We start from the raw sequence: 22,233 nt of genomic DNA on the forward strand, positions 1-22,233 counted from the left end.
GTGTTCCTAGGAACGTGTCAGTTCTAACGATCCTAAATTTGATAAAATTGTTAAATTGTTAGCTGGTGGATGGAGAAAGACGTCAGTGATACATATTAAGAAAGAAGCGAAACGATATTACAATTACCAGTTATCAGATACATTCAGAGGAAGAACTTCTGGAAAATTGTGATGAGGACCTCTCTGTTTCTACAATGAAATAAGTAAAGTATTAGTTAAACTCAAATATATTATAAATTGTGATATAGAAAAATGCAGATCAAAGCATTAAGTGTCAATTCTGAAGACTTTCTTTTTCAACCTATCGACAGCAATTTTTATGTGCAAATTTAAACCATGGAATTTAGTTTTATGTGAAAATTCACTTGCTACAGAGATTATAAAATTTCTCAGAATGTAAAATTCAGTTCTCTAACAGTTCGTTTACATGTACTATTTAAATGTGATTAAAAGTAGAAGACTGCAGGGGTTTCATTTGTAGCAATAAAATGAATAAGGACTATTTAAACAAAACTTAAATAGATGTAAAAATTAATGTAATATAAATTAAATTAAAATTTCAAACTATTGGTGCCTTAAATCTAGGCTGAAACATAAGGGTTCCGGATACCCCACCTTGTAGTATACGTTACAGAAAAGTCACCTCATTAGTTAAGGGTTAAATGTGGTATAAAGTAATGGATAGAAAATATTGTTCCTCTTTGAATATTGAGATGAAAGGTAAATGTTCACACATGTGTGTTATTGGGTAGAATACAATTTTGTAATCCTTTCATCTTTCTCGAGTATTCTGTACAAGATTACAAGGAAGTTAAAAAGGTGGATCATAAACTGCAATTTGTGTTTATTCTACGTTTCACATGAAACACGTAAGCACATTGGACAAAAAGTTAGGCAGCCCTTGCAAACATCATCTAATACCGTCTAACACACCCTCTAGCCTTTCTAATGTACTCAATTTGGCGAGGAAGATCGTCCTCAAGTTTTTTCAGGTGCACCACATCCAAAAGAATTTTTTTTCCCCCTTTATCATACTTCAATTCTCCATCGGGGCGGGCTGGCAGCAGCATATGCGCTGCTCTTCAGCCGAAAGACATACAATAAGCAATAGAAGACATTTAAAAAGAACAAAGGAGAAAACATGGTGAATAGATATAAAAAAAGGGTAACATCTTGGAAGACAATAGACAAAAAAAGGGGCGACTGTAAAATGCAGATAAAAACCGTAAAAAAGTATCACACACAAAAAAACCACACACTGGGACACTTAAAAGTACACAATGCACAGTATGACCGGAGCATAAAAGTATCGATGGATGGGGTAGCACTAAGTACAAAGCCAGCACACAATTAAAATCACACCTCTCGACTCACAGGAGAAATAGCACTAAACACAACACTGACGTGGCACACTGATGATGATCAAAACGGAGTATCTGCCAGGTGCTTGGAGATGAGCGAGAAGGAAGGGTGGGGCGGAGAGGGGGGGAGACAGGTGGGGGGCGCGCTGAAGAGGGCCAGGTAGGGAAGAACGTGGGAGGGAAAGAGGGTCGGGTGCAGAATCTCAGGGGGGGGGGGAAGGAGGAAAATCCGCGCTGGGAGAAGGAGGGGAGAGGAAAAAGGGGGCCCTGGGGACGGGGGGAACAAGGCCAGGTCATGGTTGGAAGGAAGGGTAGATGTTACGGCGAAGTTCATCATCCGGGAGGGGGAGGCCCTGGAAATTGCCCTAATGAATGAGATGGAGGGTGTGGAGGTGGAGAGAGGGAGGGATATCCAAATGAAGTCAATCGCTGATAATTATATCACTTACTGCTACAAATTTTGTAGAGTATCTTGACTGCTACATTTGATGTGCTGTTAGTCTCAAAAGCTTTCTGTGTGATTGAGTTTCGGTGATTCAGAGGAAACAGTCGATGTGTGATAGGCTGCTGAGGAATAGATGCATGCGGCTCTGTGAACATGGCTGTTGTCATCTGGAAAAACGGGAGTGCTGGGTACCAGTCACGAGGAACACAACAGTTACTGCAGGAGGCCACCATGACACAGGCACACCTGCTCGTCTGGCACCTCTCAGTTCTGGGCAGCAGCCTCCAGGTGGCACCCAAAAACACAGACCTCTTCCTGGTTTCCGCGCTATTTCCTCCAGCACGTCATGTACCAACGCCGATAAATGGGCAGGGAGCCAATAGGGAGTGCTCTCAACCATCCACTACATTGCCTCCTCTTCGTGCTGGCAGGCATGGAAATTTGCAAATCTTTAACATAAGGCAGCGCTCCAGCAACCGTGAATTGTTCAGACAGTAAGAAATTTAGCCTTCAGTTGAAAGGTAATTTTTTTTTAGTTTACCTGAGTTATGATGCCAATAATGGTATCTTCTTCAGAACCTATAAATTAACCCATACAGACATACATTAAACATTAAAATACATCATCAATCTAATGATTTCAAAATAAGGAAAATTTTTGTAAACATCACGATTTTCCTTATTATGAAATCATAAGACTGATGATGTATTTCAATGTTTAATGTATATCCGTATGGGTTAATTTATAGGTTTTGAACAAAATACCATTATTGGCATCGAAACCTAGGTAAACTAAAAAAAATTTACCTTGCAACTGAGCGCTGAATTTCTTATTGTCTGAGGCATGGAAATCCTCCCAGCGACAGGCTCCAAAGCACCCGGCACCACAGACGTTCACAGAGCAACGATTCAGCTGTTAGTCGGTTCATTTCAGTACCAGCAGTCAACTCGGTACAGTACTCTGAAGACCACCTCCCAACTTAGAAGTCACTATATATGGAGAACAAGGACTATTAACAGAGTACCTGCAGAATTACTATCAGTTACAGGCCAATATTACAGATTGCCAACAGACAGCAAAGATATTTAGATTTCACTGTATTAGGTTCAGGACATTAAACGCCAAACATCAAATTGAATCAAAGTTAAGTACGATTTTGTAACATACTCTTAATAAGTGCTATTTAATTCGTACCGTGTTGCCACATTCATGTTAAAATGCTACCCCATCAGATCAGTGTTTCACAATTGTATCATTTGCGGAACTAATGCAGGGAAACATTTTTCTGATGCCATAAACATTTGGGATTAATTACATTGTAAGACAAAAAACGGCTCACCACAAAGGAATAACGTGAATGGGTCGGAAATCGGTAGATGTGATGTACATGTACAGACAAACAAATGATTACAATTTCTGAAAAATTCAAGAGAAAGATCTTCCGAAATTCAGTAAGTCAATAATGCGTTTGTCCACTTGTAGCCCTTATACAAGCAGTTACTCACCTTGGCATTGAGTTACAGAGTTTGTAGTATTATTGGATTTCAGATACTTTGCATATGAGATATTTGTCACAAAAGTAAAGGACAGCCAACGAGCTGTAGTTCGTAAAGATGCTAAGCATCACAGCGCGAGAGTAAAGAGACGAAATATTTTTATAATGTGCGCCTATACCAAGACGAGCGTCCAGCGTTTAAATGCTCTAAATAAACACTATGATCAGCTGGGCTCAGATATTTAAAATCATTGCCGCAGCACTTGATAGCAAGAAGCTGCGAAACAGAAGAAAGAATAATCTATCTTTTGTTAAGAAATATTCTAGAGACTTCATTATGCTTTGTATGCTTTGTACCTTTGGTCGCCGACATGTTAAGACGTACTACATAGCACTGCTCAAGTTGTATTTTTATTTTGTGTAAAAACTATGTGAAACGACCAACAAACATTTCTGTAACTCGGATGACGATACAATGTACTTATGCACACGCAAGAACATTTAATTTCAAGAAGGAACGGACTGACAAAGCAGCGATTATTGGACTTCGCCCTGTACAAAAGAAATATCAGATGTAAGTTCAAATGGTTCAAATGGCTCTGAGCACTATGCGATTTAAATTCTGAGGTCATCAGTCGCCTAGAACTTAGAACTACTTAAACCTAACTAACCTAAGGACATCGCACACATCCATGCCCGAGGCAGGATTCGAACCTGCGACTGTAGCGGTCGCTCGGCTCCAGACTGTAGCGCCTAGAACCGCACGGTCACTCTGGCCGGCTTCAGATGTAAGTCATGCATATATTGTGTATTTGTCAATGTCTAGAAGTTTAATGCCATTTTGTTCAGAATTTATTAATATTTTACGATGCAGTAATTTTCTTATTCCTTTCCTTCCCTAACCAAAAATGATGTTCAAATTGTATATGAGCTTTGTTACAGGTTCGCTCTTTATACCGGTGTCTCGATTGTATTTGGGAGACCACTAATGTGTTCAATTTCCGATCTGTTAATCTTTCTCTTACGAAATTCCACGAATTTGCTTTCATTTCCATTTTTATATTCAAATAGATCTCTTAGGTATTTTCATCGAAGATTCTAGTTGCCTGAAGGCAATCCGGGTCCAAAGATCAATTAAGAAAACCCTTTCGCGTAATCAATCCGTACGTCTCCTGAATACAATCGAGAACCGACGCATTGGTGATCAATTAATAATCTCTCTCTCTCTTTTTAAGTCGTACTAAAAAAACGGCCACACAGGATAGCCGTAAGTACGCAATCTAGCGTTAGGTTACATTTTGTCAGTATATATTACCAACCAACAGTTACAAAATCACTATAATTATTTACTACTATTTCTTAAACAGAATAAGCCAGATCCTAACGCCAGAAGTTGTTGGATGTCCTCCTGAGGAATATCGTGCGAAATTCTGTCCAACGCATTAGATCGTCAAAATCCCGAGATGGTTGGCTCCAAATGTTCTCAAATGTGAAGATATCCGGCAACCTTGCCGACCGAGGTAGGGTTTGGCAAGTACGAAGACAGGCAGTGGAAACTCTCGCCATGTGCAAGCAAATGCAAGACCGGGAGGGTTTGCCATGGAGAGCAACAAAATGGGGCATAGAATATAGTATCGCTGTGCTGTAAGGGTCCCATGGATGACAACCAAAGGGTTCCTGACATCAGAAGAAACGGCGCCACAGACCATCACTTCTCGTTGTCAGGCCTTATGGCAGATGTCAGGCAGGCTGGTATCTCGCCACTGTCCAAGGTGTCTCCAGATACTTCTTTGCTGGTCATTGGGGCTCAGTTAGAATGTTGACTCACGACTGAAAACAATTCTACTCCAGTCATATTCCAGGCTGAAAATGTGTCTGAAGACGCTCTGGACAGCAGTGGGACACCAATCTCTTTGTCAGCTGCCATGTGGCCCAACAATCAAGAGTGACGATCTGCAGTGCCATTTCTTTTTATAGCAGGGCCCCTTGTTATCCATGGGACGCTTAGAGCACGACGATATTCTACGCTCAGGTTTGTTGCTCTCTATGGCAACCCATCCAGGGCTTGCATTTCAGCAAGGTAATGGTCGCCCACATACAGAGAGAGTTTCAACTGTTTGTCTTCGTGCTTGCCAGACCCTGCTGTGGTCAACAAGGTTGCCAGGTGTCTCCCCAATTGAGAAAATTTGGACCATTGTGGACATGGCCCTCCAAGCAGTCCCGGATTTTCTCGATCCAAAGCACCAATTGGACAGAACTTGGCACGACATCCTTCGAGAGGACATCCAGCAATTCTATCAATCAATTGCAAGCCAAATAAGTCCTTCTGTAAAGGCTGGAGATGTACCAACACATTACTGACTTGCTCAGTTTGTGAAGTTATTTCACTTAAATTTTAATCATTTGTTTGGCTATATATGTACATCTCATATCCACTGATTTTCGTCCCATTTGGATAATTTTTTTTCTTACAGTGTAATACGTAATATTGCAGCTCGATTACTACATATACAACAGGAAGTGCCCACAACATAAAGAAGGCGTAGAAGAATGGACAACATTTGGTCGTCCAGTATGCTTGAGTAAACATCCTGGTTTGTGGTCATGGTAAGTTGAATGAATGAGCCCAAGTCACTGTACGTAGAATACCCCCAAAACATTACAGAATCGCCTCCTGTCTGAACTATGCTGTAGACACACTTTGGGTTAAATGCACTGGGCCATCGGTACATTAGGCGTCTGGCACCATTAGAAAAAAATGCCAAATCACGACTCGTCAGATGACGGTATATGTCTCCAGTCAGCTACTGTTCTGTCTGTGTAATGTTCGACCCATTGAACACGTGCAGAACTGTTGGCCAAGGTGAACAACGACGTTTCTTGAGGAACCTGACCCAAATGTATGTCGTGTGCCGTTCCTTTCACAATTTTCCCCTGGAAACTGACAGCTCCAGTTCCTGTCGAAAACTGATTGACAGTGTCAAGATGCAGCCCTCGTCTCTGGTCGATTACGAACTTTTTCGACCACTGTCGTTAGGCTATAGCCTCGAGTGGTAGACTGCTTCTTTTAGGCATTTTGACAGTCCACTTTGCTACGCCAACAAATCGGGCGACGTGGTTCACTGTGTGGTGATGGGCTCATGCCATTTGTTACATCGGCTCATCTTACTGTGCTGAGTCCATGCAACTGCTGGTCCCTTCACTACTACGACTTATGCCAGAGCTTGAGGTTCACATGACTGCATGGTACAAGACCTGCATCGTCATCAGCTCTCCAAAGTGTCATGTGTGCTCTCTTAGTGGGATGGCTAATATATTGTTCGATGAGTCTGTCTTGAGACTCGCAGGACAGATAACAATTTGATAAAGCCATATAATCACACTACTTGCCCAATAATTAATAACCCAGCTACACAAACTATATTAAAACACAGTGGTGTTTCCGTAACGTGAAGTACACAATACAGATGAAAGAACTGCTCTTGCCTCACCTGAACTGCCAGAACTGGTTATCGTCCGGGTTGATGGACGTGTGGTTTCTGGAGTACGTCGTCCCTCGAGCGTTGCCCAACCAGACGTCGAACCCCGCGTCTGCCAGGATGTATGCTGCACAGAGCAATGGAGTCTCAGGGTTAGCATTCTACTCAGTGTTATCTTCAACAACTTTTCTATCTTGCTGCATATTTGGTAATGGCTTCGTTCTCAGTCCTGTATAATACCAATTAAACTACCTGTTTTTCATTTCCAGTGATAAGCCAAACCATTACGACCGCCTACATAATGGCGTGTTTGTCCACTTTTGGAAGGCAATACAGCAGCGGATCTGCGTGCCACTGATCCGACAGGTCCTTAGTAAATAAGCTGGAAGCAGTCTTTATCGCATAACTTTTTTAATGGTGACCGGTTTCGACCTTTTTACAAGATCATCTTCAGACCCTGAATGTCTGCCGGATGCGGTGGCGCGTGGCAACCCTCTTGCTTGTGGCTGGTGGTGTACTGCATACGGCAGACATTCATGGTTTGAAGATGATCTTGCAAAAAGGTCGAAACCGGTCACCATTAAAAAAGTTATGCGACCAAGACTGCGTCGAGTTTATTTATAATAATTACAGATCGCTGTTTTCCTATATAAGAATTATGTTCTTTAAAAGGTCATTGGTAGTTTTCCGGAGCTACGTCGTACTTATTCCAGACGTGTTCCATCGGGTTTAGAGATGAAGCGGATTTGGAGGCCAAGGGGTGAACATGACTTAACTATCGCGCTCCTCATACCTCTGTAACACGATAACACGACTGCGGCCGTGTGACATGGACAGTTATCCTACATCTACATCAACATCTACATACTTACCCCGCAAGCCATCGCACGTCGCGTGGTGGAGCGTTACGTTGTACCACTAATAGTAATTTCCCTTCCTGTTCCACACGCAAACACAGCGACGGAAAAGCGACTATCTATATGTATCCTCATGAGCCCTAATTTCTCGTATCTTCGTGTTCCTTATGCGAAATGTATGTTGGTAGCAATAACTAAACATTTGCGGACCTATGTTTATTTCAACTTTTTTCTTTAGTTTTACTTGTGGAATAACATATAAAAATATTTGTTCATCTTCGTGAATCACCTTGTATGTGTGCATATCTGTATCCCATGACTTTTTGTCACTTCGCTGTATGTCTTATGGCTTAAAAAAAGCTGTCGTACATTCGTTCCAATTGCACCCCATAAATTATTTGCTAGTCCATAAATTATTAATTAGAAATAAAAGAAAATGGATTGTAGTTGAGAAAATAATAAATTTACTGTTCTTTTTCTTGCTTTGAACGAAACAAACTGTGGGGTGCGTACTGTAAGACCTTCGGTACACACACCATCAGATTATTTGACTTGTCGCTCTAACGAAGTAGGCGAGTGTCAGCAATATGTCTCGTGGTCTTATCGTGGCGTGTTTATCTTCTGCCGTTAGGTCAGACGATAGAAATGCCACTTGCATGCTTAGAGTAGCAGATTGACGGTGACCAACTTTAAACAGAACTTGATTAATTTTCACACACATTTATTAAAATAATAATAATCATAAACCTTACTTAACTTGATTCTGGATGCTATTTACAATTGACAATCTGAAGTTCCTTTGGTCTTGGTACGTTAATCTTATTTTCACATATCTCTGACACTTGACGAAGTGTCTATACATTTCTCTTCATGGCTATATACAGGAATATGATAATCTTATTAGGCGCAAACTGAAACTTGACTATAGACTGGTACAGACAAATGCAGACTAATGCAGACTGACTAATCGGAGGTCTGTACACTCGTTATAATACCTCGAGCGTTCAGGTATCACTGCGAGAGTGTGATCCGCGAGGAGAAAAGGTTCTACATTAGCAGCAATCTCATTGGCTGCGTTACATATTAATATGTGGATCGGCGGAAGCAGAATTTGGTCCGTCTCTAAGACAGCGCCATCTCGTAGTGCGGAGACGGACGAGCGCTGAGCCTGCGCTGTTGTGCTTAGTGGGGCGCGCTCTAGTGGGAAAGTTGTGTACGCGTTGACTCTGTGGAACTATGTACACAACACAAACACACCGATTACGTCATTTAAGTCAAGTTTAGCAGCAGTGCCATGTTGCAAAAAAAATGGGTAAGAACGCCCTTAATACTATTAAGCAACTACAGTAAACTTACTCTTGAATTCTTTTTTATTTACACAGCAGATCCCAGGAAACGAAAAAGATTCTGATTGGAGGAGTAATTATATTATATGTTCCCCCCCCCCCCCCCCCCACACGTTTTACGGTTGCTTCCCTCCAGACCTCAGTCGGCAGAAACCGTGTAGACTCAGAGTTCAGCCAAGTAGTATATTTGTTTAATCACCCGGTCGCCGTTCTTTGAGTTCCAACAATACACTAGCTACGCAGTAACAAAAGGAGACTTCCCTGACTGCAGGCATCGTTTAAGAACATATTTTTCTAAATTCCATCCCTAATGGAAGAAACAGGAGATGAAAATAATCTTTCAAAATATTTCGCTATTTTGTAACTAGAACTACGAAATTAGTATCTGGTTTGTTGGTAAGAAATTTAAAAAAAGGTGTTTCAATGTTTTGGAAATTCAAACTCTAAGGGACATGAATAGGGGAACAAAACTTTAATGGAAGTAGTTGACCATGAAAGAATTTTTAAAGTTGTGTCTATCAAAATTTGTAATCGATTTCTCGGTTAAAAAAAAAAAAACTACGTGTGTCATTGAAACTTCCTGGCAGATTAAAACTGTGTGCCCGACCGAGACTCGAACTCGGGACCTTTGTCTCTCGCGAGCAAGTGCTCTACCAACTGAGCTACCGAAGCACGACTCACGCCCGGTACTCACAGCTTTACTTCTGCCAGTACCTCGTCTCCTACCTTCCAAACTTTACAGAAGCTCTCCTGCTTCTGTAAAGTTTGGAAGGTAGGAGACGAGGTACTGGCAGAAGTAAAGCTGTGAGTACCGGGCGTGAGTCGTGCTTCGGTAGCTCAGTTGGTAGAGCACTTGCCTGCGAAAGGCAGAGGTCCCGAGTTCGAGTCTCGGTCGGGCACACAGTTTTAATCTGCCAGGAAGTTTCATATCAGCGCACACTCCGCTGCAGAGTGAAAATCTCATTCTGGATACGTGTGTCATTGTTTTTGGAAATTCGTCCCCTAACTCGGTGACACAGGGAATGAAACATTTTATGAAAATATTGCATTACGAAAGCATTTTAAAGCTAAATCTATCGATAATTACGTTCGGCTCTTTGGTTAAAAATAAAAGAAATGACGTGTTTCAGTGTTTTCGAAATTCAACCTCTAAAGGGATGAAATAGGGGATGAAAATTTTTTATGAAAGTATTTCGTTAGATACTTAAAGCTAAGCCTATGGAATCTGTTGCCTGAGTTCGTGGTTAGAAACAAAAAGAAGTGTGTGTTAGAGGATGAAACTTTCTATGCAGATGCCATCTCAAGAACTCAAAAGGCAGGACTAAGAAAGATCTCCGACTCCAGCCACCAGAATCGCTTTTAGGTGAGAAGTACATTCGGTAAAGACCGTGCTTCTGTGACCTTAATTAGTGTGAGAAGCTTACAAGATCATGCAACTTGTGGAAAAAAATCGAAGAAAGCTGTTTAACAGTCACCAAGACATATCGGCTTTATCAAAATTGTATAGAAAAAGAAACGCCTCTTTAATACATTAACTGTTCAGTAAGCCTAAAATATGTTTATAAAATTATTTTTCTTGTGACTCGTGCGAAGTCAGTTGTAAAATATGAGTGAATCATGTGGAATCTCTGTAAACCAAGCGCACTCATCTACATAAACTGTGACGACGATGTGGCACCCGCGTGTGTTCACAGTCGCGGGTTGAGGGAAAGGCTTCTTCTCGTAGACACGACCAGGAGAGCTAACGTACCTGTCCTGGGCAGTTGTTATCTCGACTTCCTTTGTTGTTGTTTTTTCGGTCAGTCTTGGCACCTTCTCAGTGGCCGCGACCTTCGTGGAGGTCTATCTTGTTACCCCGTCGGTACGGCCCTGGCTCTTAGTGTTTCCGAAAAAGTTAAAAGAATAGACCAGCTGGAGAAAGGGAGAAAGTTGCCAGTGGATCGAATTCATCTCGAGAATAAGGATTTGAATAAGTAACAATAATGGACAATCAAAGGACTGTGAAGCCATTATACACTGAAATTAGAATTATATTAATACCTTCAGCTCCTGACGGCGTTCATAAATATCAAAGGGGACAGGTGAAAATGTGTGCCCCGCCCGGGACTCGAACCCGGGATCTCGTGCTTACATGGCAGAAGCTCTATCCATCTCTCTCTCTCTCTCTCTCTTTTTATCTCATTTTGTTCGGTTTCGTACATTGCATCTGCTCGGTGCGGACGTCGCGAGACACCCGTTTCAGTTCGTCGTTGATCCAACTCAGTTTTTTATTACAGAGGGCAGCTAGCCCTCTGACCGAACACGCTGAGTTACCGTGCCGTCGTCTGGGCCACCGATGGCACGGAGGACAGAGCGACTGCAGGACCGCGGGGACTATCTCGCGCACTCCTCCCGCGAGACCCACATTCTCACCTTGTATGTCCACACACTACATTCGTAGTGTCCCACCCCAGCAGACTCATTACTCGTGGAAGACATTCTTACCAAGTCCCGTAAGAGTTCTGAGAATGTGTGTGCATCCGCACAGAAGAGGAAGGTCATGGCCGTTATTTCCAGAACTATATACTTACACAGATATGGTGTCTGTTCTTTCGGACATGTCCGAAAGAACAGACATCATAGCCATATAAGTATATTATACACTGAGGTGACAAAAGTCATGGGATAGCACATATGCACATGGTGGTAGTATCTCATAAAAGGACCATTCACTGGCGGAGCTGTCATTGGTACTCGGGTGAATCATTTGAAAAGGTTTCTGGCGTGATTATGGCCACAGGAAGGGATTGACAGACTTTGAACGCGGAATGGTAGTCGTAGTTGGAGCCAGACGCATGGAACATTCTACTTTAGAAATCATTATGGAACTCAATATTCCGAGATCTGGGTGTCAAGATTGTGTCGAGAGTACCAGATTTCAGGTATTGCCTCTCATCGCGGCCAACGCAGTGGCCGACGGCCTTCACTTAACGGCCGAGAGCAGCACCGTTTGCCTTGATTTGGCAGTGCTAATAGACAAGTAACACAGCGCGAAATAGCCGCAGAAATGAATGCGGAACGTACGTCGAACGTATAGGTTAGAACAGTGCGGCGAAATCTGGCGTTAAGGGGCTATGGCAGAAGACAATCGAAGCAAGTGTCATTCCTAACAGCACGACATCGCCTGCAGCGCTTCTCGTGGGCTCGTGACCGTATCAGTTGAACCCTAGGCGGCTGGAAAACCCTGGCCTGGTCACACGAGTCTTGATTTCAGTTGGTAAGAGCTGGTTCGCAATTTGTTTGAAGAATATTCTGGACAATTCGTGCGAGTGTTTTGGTCACCCAGATCGACCAACATGAATCCCATTGAACATTTATGGGACATAATCAGCTGATGCACAAAATCTTGCACCGGTCACACTTCCGCAATTACGGGCGACTGTAGAGGGAACACGGCTCAGTATTTCTGCATGAAACTCTCAGTAACTTACTGAGTCCATGCTACATTGATTTGCTGCACTATGCCGGGAAGAAGGGAATCTGACGCGATGTTGTGTTGTATCCCACGACTTTTGTGTTCTCAGTGTAAAACTTGCCGAGTTTACTTGACAATTGCAGAAAAACAAGATTTAGCCCCTGCAGTTTACACGTGATTAATGTAGGTGTGTAAGCAACGACAAGGAACAAACAGGCCCAATGATTTGTGAGAAATCTCTTGAAAAAAGTTTTTTGAAGAAAAGCCGTCAAATGCTTTGCTGAAATGACGTGTTCAAAAGTAAGAAATAAAATAGGTTAGAGAAAGGTTTAATACCGTTTTGAATGATGGTCTAAATCATATACAGGAAACGTGCTGTACGTGATTTCGAGGAACATTCAGAGGCATGTTAAATGTTTCTGTAATCCATTTTATTGCTTAATTTTAGACGAACTATCCCACAATATATTTAACATTCAACAATTATTTTTCAAAAAAACTTCCGGTTTCATTCAGAATTCAAGAAATTTAAAAGTTAAAATACGTTTGATACACAATGTCCTGCAACGACAAGTAACAAACAGGTCCAATGATTTGTGAGAAATCTCTTGAAAAAAGTTTTTTGAAGAAAAGTCGTCAAATGCTTTGGTGAAGTGACGTGCCCAAAAGTAAGAAATAAAATCGGTTAGGAAAAGGTTTGATACGCTTTTGAATGATGGTCGAAACCATATACAGGAAACTTGCTGTACGTGATTTCACGGAACATTGAGAGGCATGTTAAATGTTTCTGTCATCTATTTTATTTCTTAGTTTTAGACAAACTATTCCACAAAACGTTTAACATTCAACAATCTTTTCTTTTTTTTAAAAAAAATCCAGTTTTGTTCAGAAATCAAGAAATTTAAATATTAAAATACATTTGATACACAATGTCCTGCAACGACAAGGAACAAACAGGCCCAATGATTTGTGAGAAATCTCTTGAAAAAAGTTTTTTGAAGAAAAGCCGTCAAAGGCTTTGTGAAATGACGAGTCTAAAAATAAGAAATGAAACAGGTTAGGGAAACATTTAACATGCTTTTGAATGACGCTCGAAATCATATACAGGACATTGGCTGTACATGATTTCGAGGAACATTCAGAGGCATACTAAATGTATCCCTGACCTACTTTATTGCTTAGTTTTAGACAAACCATTCCAAAAAAATTTAACATTCAACTTTCTTTTTTTTTTAAAACATTTCAAGTTTAGTTCAGAAATTTAAAAAATTAAAGTATATTTGGTACACAATGTCCTAGCTTATGAAGTGTAGATACAATGTCAGTGACCCACCTAGACCCTTGTCGGGCCCCATGATGACCCAGTCGGCAGAGCTGGACATGAGTCCGTGCATGACGAGGACGGGGTGTCCATTGGCGGTGCCCCTCGCGCGAGCCTTGGGACTGGACGGGACCCGGAACATGCCCAGCACGTAGCCGTCTCCTGTAGTGACGTAGTGACGCTCTGCCGGGTACCCGTACTTCACCAGCAGTTCACCCTGCAAAGACACGGAAGTATAGAAACGGCTCAAAACAGTAAGAGTACAAACAAACTGTGCCAAATGCACAGAAGAAAGTGCAAGTTACACCGAACTACATTAAGGATAGTAGAGGTGATCCACGAAAGTAGCGTTCAGAGTCTGTTAATTCTCGTCGTGCGGCCGAAGTCACACTAATTATCTGATTACGCGACACTACCGCCATCTGTATATGTGCATATCGCCATCCCAGAACTCATCCCAGTGTATTTCAATAACACAAAGACTGAAACGTTTGTAAAGCTGCCCATAGACAGTAATATTGTGCAATAGATACACAACGCATATCAATATTACCCAACCACAATATTATTGAAATTGGCCTCCAGTGGCCATTATCGGAAACGTGCGATAACATTACAGTAAACAAAAATCTCATCAATTCTTTCTAGTCTCATATGTACTGTGGAACTCTTAATAGCATCACGAGAAAGTTATCTGGTCGTTCAAACGGTAGAGCACATTCTGATGAGCTTCAGGTGCACAAGTAAACACATGAGCCGACCGAATCGCTGTCACATCCAGGTGTAGTAATATTATGGTCCACTAATAGTAATCCCTTTCCTGAGCAGGAAGGCGTGCCGGTCCCCGGCACGAATCCGCCCGGTGGATTAGTGTCGAGGTCCGGTGTGCTGGCCAGCCTGTAGACGGTTTTTAAGGCGGTTTTCCATCTACCTCGGCGAATGCGGGTTGGTTCCCCTTATCTGCCTCAGTTACACTATGTCGGCGATCGTTTCGCAAACAGTCCTCACGTACGCTTGCACCATAATTACTCTACCACGCAAACATTTGAAGCTACACTCGTCTGGTATGAGACGTTCCCGGCCGGGGGGCGGGAGTCCACTGGGGGCCGAACCGCACAATAACCCTCGGTTCGGTGTGAGGCGGCGGAGGGGTGGGTGGACTGCTGTTGCCTGTTGTGGGGTTGTGCACCACTGGGGGCTACGGCGGGACGAAGCCTTTCCGTCGTTTCTCGGTCTCTCCATCTACATCTACATCCATACTCAGCAAGCCACCTGACGGTGTGTGGCGGTGGGTACCTTGAGTATATCGGTTCTTCCTTCTATTCCAGTCTCGTGTTGCTCGTGGAAAGAAGGTAGTCGGTATGCCTCTTTGTGGGCTCTAATATCTCTGATTTTATCATCATGGTCTCTTCGCGAGATATACGTAGGAGGGAGCAATATACTGCTTGACTCCTCGGTGAAGGTATCTTCTCGAAACTTCAACAAATACCCGTACCGAGCTACTGAGCGTCTCTCCTGCAGAGTCTTCCACTGGAGTTTATCTATCATCTCCGTAAGGCTTTCGCGATTGCTAAATGATCCTGTAACGAAGTCCGCTGCTCTCCGTTGGATATTTCTATCTCTTCTGTCAACCCTATCTGATACGGATCCCACACTACTGAGCAGAATTCAAGCAGTGGGCGAACAAGCGTACTGTACCTACTTCCTTTGTTTTCGGATTGCATTTCCTTAGGATTCTTCCAATAAATCTCAGTCTGGCATCTGCTTTACCGACAATCAACTTTATATGATCATTCCATTTTAAATCACTCCTAATGCTTACTCCCAAGATAATTTATGAAATTAACTGCTTCCAGTTGCTGACCTGCTATATTGTAGCTAAATGATAAGGGATCTTTCTTTCTATGTATTCGCAGCACATTACACTTGTCTACATTGAGATTAAATTGCCATTCCCTGCACCATGCGTCAATTCGCTGCAGATCCTCCTGCATTTCAGTACAATTTTCCATTGTTACAACCTCTCGATAAACCACAGCATCATCCGCAAAAAGCCTCAGTGAACTTCCGATGTCATCCACAAGATCATTTATGTATATTATGAATAGCAACGGTCCTACGACACTCCCCTGCGGCACATCTGAAACCACTCTTACTTCGGAAGACTTCACTCCGTTGAGAATGACATGCTGCGTTCTGTTATCTAGGAACTCTTCAATACAATCACACAATTGTTCTGATAGTCCATATGCTCTTACTTTGTTCATTAAACGACTGTGGGGAACGATATCGAACGCCTTCCGGAAGTCAAGAAACACGGCATCTACCTGGGAACCCGTGTCTATGACCCTCTGAGTCTCGTGGACGAATAGCGCGAGCTGGGTTTCACACGATCGCCTTTTTCGAAACCCCTGCTGATTCCTACAGAGTACATTTCTAGTCTCCAGAAAAGTCATTATACTCGAACATAACACATGTTCCAAAATTCTACAACTGATCGACGTTGGAGATATAGGTCTATAGTTCTGCACATCCGTTCGACGTTCCTTCTTGAAAACGGGGATGACCTGTGTCCTTTTCCAACCCTTTGGAACACTACGCTCTTCACCGCTGCAAGAAGGGGGGCAAGTTCCTTCGCGTACTCTGTGTAAAGTCGAACTGGTATCCCATCAGGTCCAGCGGCCTTTCCTCTTTTGAGCTATTTAAATACACAAATAAACTATACAATAGTAATCCTTTGTCACATGTGGCGCATACAGCACATATTAGGTTGGTGGTCAAGTGTATAGCGTTTTTCCATAATTTTAATAAACGCAACAGACAGACATAGCAGAGATTTCACTGATCAATAAATCTTTTCTCCTTCACCCTTTACAACAGTCTGACAGTGCTAGGTTAACTTTTCGATTCCGCGACTGTAGGAATTATGTGGTTTTGAAGCGAAGAATTCGACGAGGCATGTCTGGTACACATTTTCCTCCAGAAAGGAGGTTCCCTGAAGGTTGTTTGATAGACAGCGCAAAAAGTGAAAATTTGAGGATACAAGAGCAGGTTAATAAGGTGGGTGCGGAACGATTTCCCAACCCATCATGTGTAGTGTTTCCTGTCTGTCTAGCAAAATGCGGGCGGGCGTTGCCGTGCAGTAGCATCACTTTACGCAGTCTTCCTGGTCCTTGTTCTTGGACTGAGTCTGTAAGATGTCTCAGTTGTTGACAATCAATATCAGCAGTGATGGTTACTCCTCGGGGAAGCAATTCGTAGTACACCACACAGTCACTGTTCCACCAGATAGACAACATTCTTTCGTGGATATGTAAAAGTCTTTGTACGGGGGGGTGGGTGTTTGCTGCTTTGTTTGGGCTCAATCATCAATGCCCAGGCGTATCATGGCCGTTATTAAAGCCAGAGGTGGCTGTTCTGGGTACTGATTTCTTAGGATCTATGCACCCAAACTGCTTGAAAATGTAATCACATATCAGTTCTATTATAATATATTTGTCCAATGAATATCCGTTTATCATCTTCATTTCTTCTTGGTGTAGCAATTTTATTGGCGAGTAGTGTAGTGGACTGATGACCTCAGATATTAAGACCCATAGTGTTCAGAGCCATTTGAACCAACTAATGACGAGCAAGCCGAGATGCACATAATGCCACCCGCTGCTTTTGGTGATTTTGGATTACGGCAAGTAATACACTCGATTTTTGAACCTTCCTCATTGCATCCCAAATGTCGCACGATGGTGTAATGATGACAAGTCCATCACATTTGCTAGTTCCCGAGTATACTGACTTACGTCATTATAGATAAATGCGTTTGAACCTTCTTCTTCAGACCATGAAGGGTCGCTAACGTCGGAATGATCCTCATTAAAACAAGGAAACCATTTTCTTGCCTGCTCTCTCCAATTCCATTCTGCCCAGACTCAACACATATGTTTCTGTTTGCCTCTGCTGCTGTCACCTCTCTATTGATCTCAAACAGAAGAATACGTCGGAAATGTTGCGATTTCTCCACTTGGTACTCCATTTTCTAGAGTCCACAGCTCCACTCACTATCCCCAAATGACAAAACGACAACATGTAAAATCAAATAGCAACAGTTAACTACAAATAAAAAACGAGAATCTATAATTAAACACATAGCAACTGGAATACGAAGATGCTAAACGAAAGCTCTTCGAACTTGTGCACCAGTCTAGTAGAGTGTATAACCTAGTGTGCCTCGTAATTGTACCAGAGGGGGGGGGGGGGGGGGGGGGGGGGGGGGGAGGACTGCACAGGGATAGGGATGTCACATTTGGAGACCTCCCCCCAGGGCAGCACAAGTAAAGGGGCCTTTACTGCTCAAGCTGTCTTAACTTCCACTTCCATCGCTCTTCTTAAACCAAAATTATTTTCCGTTGTAATTTTCTATTTCGAGAATAATGCATAAGTAAAATACTCCTGCCATTTATATAAGGAAAGAGGACAAAAGATCTCTACGTGACCCCACCTGCATGTAGCCCAGCATGGGCAACGGACGTCGCAGCATCAGCTGGGTTAGCATGGAAGAAGCTGCGCAATGAAGTCAAGGAGAACACGGCCAGTGCCGTCGTCCGATTACCCAGAACTTTCTCAATGGAAGAGGAGTCAAAATAAGAGAACACGTGTCTCAGCTTATCCGTAGATACTCAACCGCTTCTGAGAAAATTACGGTCAAAGTTTTCGACGTAATTTGGATGTCACTTTGCGTGTGGTAAGCTCAGGCCCGCTGACCGCATAGTGGCTACCATCCGGGCCTCTCACTTCTGTGTCCCTCGTTCAAATCCCGACGTAATTTATTTCATCTTCCATTTTCCTTCCCCACCAATTACTATAGAAAATTAGAGAATACAAGGGCATTACACCGATTGTAAAAGTAGTTTGGCAGTAAGTGTCATACATTCAATACATTGAACACACAAAGAAACTGGTACAACTGCCTAATATAGTGCAGGGTTCCCGCGAGTAGGCAGAAGTGCCGCAACACAACGTGGCATGGACTCTACTAACGTCTGAAGTAGTGCTGGAGGAAACTGACACCATGAATCCTGCGGAGCTGGCCATGAATCCGTAAGAAAGGTGGAGATCTCTTCTGAACAAAACTTTGCTAGGCATCCAAAATATGCTCAATAATGTTCATGTGTGGGGGGTTACGTGGCCGGCGGATATGTTTGATCTCAGAACCTGGAGCCACTCTCTAGCAATTCTGGACGTGTGGGGCTCGGAATGCACAATGGACATGAAGGGAAGCAGGTGATCAGACAGGATGCTTACGTACGTGTCACCTGTCAGAGTAGTATTCGAAAGTATCTAGAGTCCCATATCACTCCAACATTGCAGAGCCTCCACCAGCATGAAAAATTCCCTGCTGACATGCGGGTTCCATGAGGTTGTCTCCATACCAGTACACATGCATCTGCTCTGCAATTTGAAATGACACTCATCCGATCAGGCAACATTTTTCCAGTCATCAACAGTCCAATATCGGTATTAACTGGATCACGCCAGGCATAAAGCTTTGTGTCGTGCAGTCATCGAGGATACACGAATGGGCCTTACCCTCCGAAAGCCCATACCGATGATGTTTCGTTGAATGGTTCACACGCTGACGCTTGTTGATGGTCCAGCATTGAAAGCTGCAGCAATTTGCGGAAGGATTCCACTTGTGTCACGTTGAACGATTCTCTTCAGTCCTCGTTGATCCCGTTCTTGCAGGATCTTTCACCGACCGCAACGATGTCGGAGATTTGATATTTTACCGGATCCCTGCTATTCACGGTGCACTCGTGAAATGTTCGTACGGAAAATCCCCACTTCATCGCTACCTCGGAGATGCTGTGTCCCATCGCTCGTGCGCCGACTATAACACCACGTTGAAACTCATTAAAATCTTGATAACCTGCCATCGTAGCAGCAGGAACCGATCTAACAACTGCGCCAGATACTTGTGGTCTGATATAGCCGTTGCCGACCGCAGTGCCGTATTCTGCCTGTTTACATGTCTCCGTATTTGAATACGTATGGCTATACCAGTTTCTTTGGCGTTTCAGTGTAAGTGTGTGTATGGTATTTTCAGCGATTACAATCTCTTGTTCTTACATTCCATTCTTATATCAGCTCTTACTTCTTATATTTTATTCTTACGATTATTCTTCAGAAACATTTGCTACATTCCCTTGGATGATACCGACAGTAGAAACGTTGGAAACACAGAAATTCCGAACGTCATGAGCATCGCGCGAATCCATCTTTGCCACAGCGACATTTCTTCATATCGGCTCTTGGGAAAGGAAAGTCTTCAACATAACTGAAGATTTTGCACCTTGAAATAATTTCGCGGCAAAACAACGTAACCGAACACTTTTCCGAAAACTGGCGGTGGCAATTGATTATGAACCAAGATACTCTACAGGAATTTCACCGAAATCAATTTCCAATAACTTTTCTATTCATTTATTGTTTTCTTTTTAATTCAATCACCAGACATGCAATTACTAGGCGAATAAGGACTATTTTACTTCAATATACACTGGAAAAAATTCATGTAGTAGTCATCTATGGTCATGGGTAGACAGACTATGTGATCAAAAGTATGCGGACATCTGGCTGAAAATGACTGAAAAGTTCATGGCGCCCTCCATCGGTAATTCTGGGATTCAGTATGGTGTTGGCCTACCCTTAGCCTTGATGAGAGCCTCCACTCTCGCAGGCATACGTTCAATCAGGTGGTGGAAGGTTTCTTGGGGAATGGCAGCCCATTCTTCACGGAGTGCTGTACTTAGGAGAGGTATCGATGTCGGTCTGTGAGGCCTGGGACGAAGTCGGCGCTCCGACACATCCCATACGTGTTCTACAGCATTCAGGTCAGGCCTCTGTGGAGGCCAGTCCATTACAGGGATGTTATTGTCGTGTAACAACACCGCCATAGGCCGTGCATTATGAACAGGTGCCCGATCATGTTGAAAGATGTAGTCGCCATCCTGGTATAGCTCTTCAACAGTGGGAAGCAAAAAGGAGCTTACAGCATCAATGTAGGCCTGTGCTGTGATAGTGCTACGCAAAACAGCAACGGCTGCAAGCCTCCCCATCAAAAACACGACCACACCAAAACACCATCGCCTTCGACTTTTACTGTTGGCAATACACAAGCTGGCAGATGACATTCACCGGGCATTCGGCATATCCACACCATGCCATCGGATCGCCACACCGTGTACCGTGATTCGTCACTTCACACAACGTTTTTAAGTAGTCCATTGTTTACGCTGCTTGCACCAAGCGAGGCATCGTTAGGCATTTACTGGCGTGACGTGTTCCTTATGAGCAGCTGCTCAACCAAGAAATCTAAGTTTTCTCAACTCCCGCCTAAATGTCATAATACTTGCAGTGGATCCAGATGCAGTTTGGATTTCCTGTGTTATGGTCTGAATCAGATGTCTGCTTATTACACATTACGACTATCTTAAACTGTCGGTGGTCTCTGTCAGTCAACAGGCGAGGTCGGCCTGTACGTTTTTGTGTTGCTCGTGTCCCTTCATGTTTCCATTTCACTATCACATGTGGAAATCTCACATACAGACGTATGACACAAGTGACACCCAATTATCTGACCATGTTCGAAGTCCATGAATTCTGCAGAGTGCTCCATTCTAATGTCTCACAATATCTAATGGTTACTGAGGTCGCTGATATGGAGTACCTGGCAGTAGGTGGGATAACAATGCACCTAATACGAAAAAGGATGTTTTTGCGGGTGTCCGGATACTTTTGATCACACAGTGTGAATGGGAAACAAAAAGAATTATCTGGTTTCGAACACTGGTCGCAAAAGTGTTATGCCGCGACTCTAGGCACTGTGGCACCACCTCGGTTGGACTGGTTACTCGCTAAAAGGCACATAAAGCACTTAAAAAACTTTGAATGTCGTTTTCCCAATAACGATCGAATATCTACAGATTACTCGAGACACGTGTTCGTTTATTTTGACCCCTCTTCCACTGAGCTAAGTTTCTTACTCGAGACACGTGTTCGTTTATTTTGACCCCTCTTCCACTGAGCTAAGTTTCTGGGATATGGCAGTTGCCGTGTTCTCCTCGTGAGTAGAGAACCACGGCCCACACAAAACTTGTTATATGGAGGACCTTACTGGTCTAAGTGCAGCATGAAATTTAAAAAAAAAAAAAATACCGAGAACTGTTGTCAATATTGTTGGCCGCTTAGATATGTATTTGAGGACTATTGTTGCAGAACCCTTCCTTCCTTTCTATCTGCGGATACTGCTTACAACAAATAAATGAAGATGAACGGGGTAAACATATGTGCAAAGAGGCAAGAGAGGAAAGACTCACTGTGTCGAGACGGATGTCCTCGTTGATGTCCAGCGGGGTGGCCGCCACGGTGGCCGCCAGAAGCGACAGCGCTAGTGTCGCGGTCGCCAGAGCTGCAGCCAT

General features: G+C 43.1%; 1 protein-coding gene across 1 annotated transcript in view; it reads right to left on the minus strand.

Moving 5' to 3' along the window:
• LOC124716762 (lipase 3-like) overlaps positions 1 to 22,233 on the minus strand; it is a 58,356-nt gene extending 36,123 nt beyond the window's left edge. Inside the window, exons 1-3 of the mRNA XM_047243307.1 lie at positions 22,132 to 22,233; positions 13,772 to 13,976; positions 6,794 to 6,908 (exon numbers count right to left, since the gene is read on the minus strand). Of these exons, the coding sequence (XP_047099263.1) occupies positions 6,794 to 6,908; positions 13,772 to 13,976; positions 22,132 to 22,233 (422 nt within the window). The remainder of the gene's footprint in view (positions 1 to 6,793; positions 6,909 to 13,771; positions 13,977 to 22,131) is intronic.

The sequence above is a fragment of the Schistocerca piceifrons genome, chromosome 9, assembly GCF_021461385.2.
Source record: "Schistocerca piceifrons isolate TAMUIC-IGC-003096 chromosome 9, iqSchPice1.1, whole genome shotgun sequence".
In the NCBI taxonomy this organism is placed as follows: Eukaryota; Metazoa; Arthropoda; class Insecta; order Orthoptera; family Acrididae; genus Schistocerca; species Schistocerca piceifrons.